At 41.3% G+C, this 5,875-nt stretch overlaps 1 protein-coding gene across 1 annotated transcript; it reads right to left on the minus strand.

Annotated features, from left to right (window-relative positions):
* Positions 1-619: 619 nt before the first annotated feature.
* LOC108987635 lies at positions 620-3,638 on the minus strand. The gene is made up of 7 exons (XM_035690889.1): positions 3,450-3,638; positions 2,887-3,055; positions 2,633-2,796; positions 2,190-2,522; positions 1,662-1,922; positions 1,372-1,466; positions 620-1,220 (listed from the first exon to the last, which is right to left on the minus strand). The coding sequence occupies exons 1-7, from the start codon at positions 3,636-3,638 to the stop codon at positions 620-622; spliced, it is 1,812 nt and encodes a 603-aa protein (XP_035546782.1).
* Between the last annotated feature and the right edge of the window lie 2,237 nt (positions 3,639-5,875).

Below are 5,875 nucleotides of genomic sequence, written 5' to 3' on the forward strand. Positions count from 1 at the left end.
TGCTCTACATCGTCTTCTCCATAGGCACCAAGTTAAAATGCTTGGAAGCAGACCAATAATTATTCATTTCTGCGTAGACTTCTTTGCACATGAAAACCATACTGTGACTCAACTCCACCATGTTCCCATTTGCATACACGGAACACCCATAGCAAAAGCAGCCATCCTCCACACCTACTTGGTGAACTCACCAGTGGCCAGTACATGATCCAAGGTTTCCACTTGTGACACCTCGTAGCAGTCACATTTCAAAGCTAGATAAACCCCACGACTGCGAACTCACTCATCAATTGAAAGGCACCTAAACCTCGCCCTCCACATACATACCAAGAATTTCCCAGGGCACTGCTCTCCTTTGACATGTATAAGCTCCCACGCACTAGCTGAGGAAAACAGACCATTCGGATTTGGCGATTAACATATCCTCTCCCGTTCTGCCAGTACAGACTTTCCTTACAACCTCATTAGCCAATTTTTCCCCCACCAATTGAAAAAGTACATTAAGATTCCATTGATTATCAAGCCAAACATCACTAATCTTCAAAAGAGATTGATCCACTAAAGAAACCAGTTCACATAGCAACCTCTCCCCGACCCATCTATCAAACCAAAACGATGATCAACCCTTATTCACCTTCACTTTTGAAAACACACAAATTTCTGGCAAAATAGAGACAATTGATCTCCATAACCGAGAACTTGCATGCATAGAGACCACCAGAGATAAATGCCTACCCTTTCCATATTTTTGCTGCATAAATCGAGCCCACAAAGATTTAGTTGACAAAAGGGACCATGCCAATTTCATATGCATGGCCCTCTGCACTTCCAAAAAACTTCTCAATCCCAAACCCCCTTCATTAGTTGGCTTGTTGATCCGATCCCAAGCACACCATTTCGTCTTAGCCTTGCCTCCATGTTCACCCCAGAAAAAGGTCGATAGAATATTATTTAGCTTGGCAATGACCACTTTTGGAACATCCATAACAGCTAAAAGGTGGGAAGCCATGCTTGTTAGTACATGCTTTAACAGAACTAGTCGTCCCCCTTGTGATAATAACTGGGCCTTCCAACCTGCAACTTTTGCTCTTATTTTAGCCATCGACTCCAAATAACTAGCCTTCAACCTTCCCTCCACCAATGGGGCCCCCAAGTAAGTCACAGGGAAATGACCCTCCCGAAAGCTAGTACTTCGTAATAATCGACGCCACCTTGCAATACTAACATATGCAGCAAGAAAAAGTGCAAACTTAGCATTACTAATCCGTTGCCCAGACCATTTCTCATACACAGCAAATGTCTTCATCAAACATCAAACTCTGCATCGAACACTTCATCCCATTTAAAAAAACTAATACATCGTCCGCGTACAGCAAATGTGAAACCAACGGAGACCCCCTTGGGTGGTAAAATTTTCCAATACCTCCACTCTCAAATTTCTGTCTAAGCAAACGAGATAAAACCTCCTGTATCAAAATAAATAGATAAGGCGATAGAGGATCACCCTGCCGAAGCCCTTTATTGGATTTAAAAAATCCTTTATAGGAACCATTCATCATCGCCGAACACCAAGGGGAGATAACACATGAACAAACCAGCTTACAAAAATTTTGAGAAAAACCCAGACCCTCAAGCACTCGGAATAAAAAATCCCAATGTACTCGATCATATGCTTTCGCCATTTCAATCTTGACCATAACATTTCCTCCCCAGGTCTTCTTCTTCAAACCTTGCACCATCTCTTGAGCAAGAGATATATTTTCAAAAATACTACGCCCTGGAATGAATGCCCCTTGTTCAAGAGAAATCAGCCTTGGCAAAATACGCGTCAACCGTGAAACAATGATCTTTGAGAATATCTTATATGTCACTGAACAAAGACTGATAGGCCAAAATTTCTCAAAGCTTTTTGAATCTGCCACCTTCAGAATCAAAACAATGTAAGACGAGGCATAAAATAATGGCAAATCAGTACAATTAAAAAAATCCCTCGCCACTTCCAGTACATCATCTTTAACTGTAGGCCAATAGGAGATGAAAAAAGATGACCCAAACCCATTTGGACCCGGACTACTTTGTTGCAGAATGGAGAAAACTGCAACACACACTTACTCCTCCGTGGGCAAGCTACACAACTCATCATTCTCAACCAATGACACGTCTGGATCAATTAAGCCATGCAAGTCTACCCTATCCATTTCCATAGGCTCTGATAAAAACTCCCGAAAATACTCCACGGCTCCCGCATGTACTGCTTCTGGCGAGCTCAGCACCGTCCCATTCTCAAGGACCATCTGTGAAATGACTGAACTCCGTCGTCTTTGGTTAACCACCGCATGGAAAAATTTTGAGTTCTTATCCCCCTCCTTCAACCATTTCTTCTTCACTATCTGAGCCAATCGGGCTTTTTCTCTCTTTTCCCACACCTCTAGCTCCAGCTTGGATATAAGATACTCAGACTCAATATCCTCCGAGTAATTTGACTGAAGTTGGGATTCCAAGCTTTCCAGCCTTCCTTCCAACTATTTTATATTTTGATCAACCCGCCCAAACACTATTAAATTCCATGCTCGAAGTGCAATTTTGGTGCGTTTTAGTTTAGCAGCTAGCTTCACCAAGCCTACCTATATACAGGCCTCTCCCACGCATCCTTCACACAACTTTGAAATGTATCATTCAAGCACCACATGCTTTGGAATTTAAAAGGAGATGGCCCATATCTGGGAGAGAAAAGTGATAACTTCACCACCAGAGGACTATGATCCGAGGACTTACGATTAAGATATTCTAGATTCGCTGACATAAAAGACTCGGAGAAAACCAAACCCTGTCTAAACATGCCCATTGCCGAGCATTTCCTTCCTGGTCGTTACACTAGGAAGTTACCATAGTGAGATAATTCGACGAAACCACATGCATCAATGCATGCATTAAACTCTTCCATGGCCAGGCTTGAACGCAGACGCCCCCCAACTTGTTCCTTGTCTTCTCTGATGATATCAAAATCACCAAGAACCAACCAAGGATGATCGCCCACACCAAACTCCACCAGATCCTGCCATAACTCACGTCTTGCAGTTAAAACACATTTGGTGTAAACAAAAGTTACCATAGTCCATTTATTCTCTAGATTAAACCACCCTGTCACCATCTGGTTTGACACTCCAACGACTTCAAAGTCATACAGATGCTTCCATAATACCCAAAATTTCCCCCCATATCCTCATTACAATAAAAACCATCAAAACTCAAACCATTCGCAAGTTGTAACAGCTTGTCTTGCCTTGAAAACGGCTCAAAAAGCGCTACAATGGTTCCATTACATTTTCGAATCATCTACCTCAACTCACGCCTAGACCGACCCAACCCTCTAATGTTCCATGCAACGATGGACTCTGTCATAAATTCAATTTCGCGGTGCGAGTGGACACTCGCTAGAATTGACACACCAGCAAAGCCTTCAACTTCGAACTACTAGTATTTCCATGAATACTATCAGACTCATACCCCTTATTAATAGCCAAGTTTATATCCTGCTCCTCCTCCTCAGGATCCGAAACATAAAGAGAACAATTGGTTGGCTCAACCAAAGCTTCCACTTGCATCACCTCTATCATATTGCCACATCCACATTCCATTGCAAGCACCTCTGTCACCACTGTTACATTGCCACATCCCACCCCAGGCGACAGATGCACATCAGCAGATAAATCTGGCTCAGGGCCCACACATCATCTCTTTGAACCAGGGCCTGCCCCTGCACCTCAGGGCTTCCTGTTTGGATTGAAGGTAACTCTTCCAACGAATGCGCACAATCGAACTCATCTACAATAGGCAGGGTCTGCACATCATTTTGTACCACGTTCGTAGGCTCACCCTCACGATCCACAAGAACTTCCTCAATCTGCACCAGCCCCACCAACTCTACCTCCCTACTATTTTGTTCTTCACCCCCCATATCCTGTGTGACACCCACGTTAATATTTTCCTCCAAAGCCACCCCATTTTCCACCTGACCATCCTACTTCGTCCTTCACTGGGCTCAGCCTAATCCCTAATAATGATGCCCAGCTTTTGTTTCCCTTGCCAAATTTTCTTAACTCTACCGTTCACTTCTTCCTTAACTTTCTTCGAACCACCTACACCAGCCCTACAAACCACTAACGTATGGCCTTGTCTACAACATTTCAAACAATAAAATTCCTTCCGTTCATACCTTGCCTCCTGCCACAATTTCCTGTGGCCCACCATAATCGGAAAGCCCTAAACAGGGTCCTCCATTATATCAACCTCCACACACAACCAAGCACCAGAGGCTCGAGTTCTATTCATGGTCGATTTGTCTGTTCCCAAAAATCTTCCAAAATGCATTGCAAAGATCTGAAGGCAGTCAATTTTATATAGATGTAGCGCCAACCCTAGTAGAAAAATCCATTGCGGGGTCAATGTGGATTCTTTACGTAAATCGAACTCCTTTGTCCATTGGAAAAGATGAAATATATAGCCCGCCAACAATCTACCCTCGCGAGCCCAACCATGGCTAAAATCACATTCTAACTGCATCTTAACCAGTACATGGTGATCGTCCATGACAATAACCATTGGAACGTCCAGCAATCCCCAGAGTTGTATGATACCTCGCCGAATATCATTAATGGTTGGCCTTGCATGAACAAATTTCAAAACAAGCACAAAATGGAAATCTTCAGCCGCCTTCGACATCTCTGGTTCCGAAAAGATGAACCCAGGCTCACCATCCACATCAACGGGATAACGCATTTGCATCTTGAAAGACTATGGCATTGCCGATTTAGAGATCATCTGAGCAAATGACAGGGATCCACCATCCCCTACAACAGCCCCCACCGAGGACGAGGGGCATGGGGCGCCGCCATGGGCCAACCCTAGTCCAAGAATTGTAAACAGAACCAAAACTAAGCGGTCCCTTAAAAGCCGGAGCAAAACCGCATCCACCAAACTTAGATTGTATCTACAAGACCCTCCCACAAGTTCAACGTGGTGGACAGAACATTGAGCCATGCCATGCCACCTATAATAGAATAGCATAACAAGAATAAATGAACTTAAGAGGGCAGATTACTTATACAATATATTCCAATTTAAATATATATATATATATGTGTGTGTGTGTGTGTGTGATTGAATGGGATCGACCACTGTTTTGTAGAGAAATGTTTGCCTTTTATAATAATGTTAATGAGCTTCAACAACTATAACGTTTACTAATTCCAAAAGACTGATATTTTTAAAATATAAGTTAAGATGTGGCTTGACTTTTCTTGAATTATTGCAGATATATTCATTAAAAATAAAATTAGAAAATAGTAATACTATACAAAATTTTGGAATGTGCAGACCCACATGAAAAATAATGGATCTCAAATTTATCAATTTTTTTTTTTTAAAATGAATACGCAGTGACTGCACACTTTAGAATCGCAACTATCATTTCTAAAAAAAAATGATTATTATGCAAAGAGTTTTGTGGCTCCTTTTAATTCAATAAATTATAGGGATGAGTTTAATCTTTATCTTTTCCAATGACACGAGTTTTGTAAGCCTTTCAAAAGAATAAGATTTCTCTCTTTCTCTTCCATGAAAAAGTTTAAATGGAACTAATTAGATCTTGTTCGCAATTTAGATGAAATGAATTGAGATATTTTAAATAGTAGTAAGATTTTTGATATAAGATGAGATGAAATAATTTGTAAAAATGTATATGTTTGGAAACACATGAAATGAGATGAGATGATTTTAACTTTTTAAAAATTTAATAAAGTGATGGGTATCACCAAGGATTGGAAAGCATTTTTAATTATTGGATAATAGTTATGAATATATTAAAAAGTAAGTA

The sequence above is a fragment of the Juglans regia genome, chromosome 1, assembly GCF_001411555.2.
Source record: "Juglans regia cultivar Chandler chromosome 1, Walnut 2.0, whole genome shotgun sequence".
NCBI lineage: Eukaryota > Viridiplantae > Streptophyta > Magnoliopsida > Fagales > Juglandaceae > Juglans > Juglans regia.

What these genes read in the sequence shown, in the direction of transcription:
- LOC108987635 (XM_035690889.1), bottom strand. Translation starts at nt 3,638, where the DNA reads ATGGAATGTGGATGTGGCAATATGATAGAGGTGATGCAAGTGGAAGCT. An exon ending in AGCCTATGGAAATGGATAGG is followed by an intron (nt 1,923 to 2,189) that starts GTAGACTTGCAT and finishes TTGATTCTGAAG; the next exon opens with GTGGCAGATTCAAAAAGCTT. An exon ending in TGGCGAAAGCATATGATCGA is followed by an intron (nt 1,467 to 1,661) that starts GTACATTGGGAT and finishes ATTTTGATACAG; the next exon opens with GAGGTTTTATCTCGTTTGCT.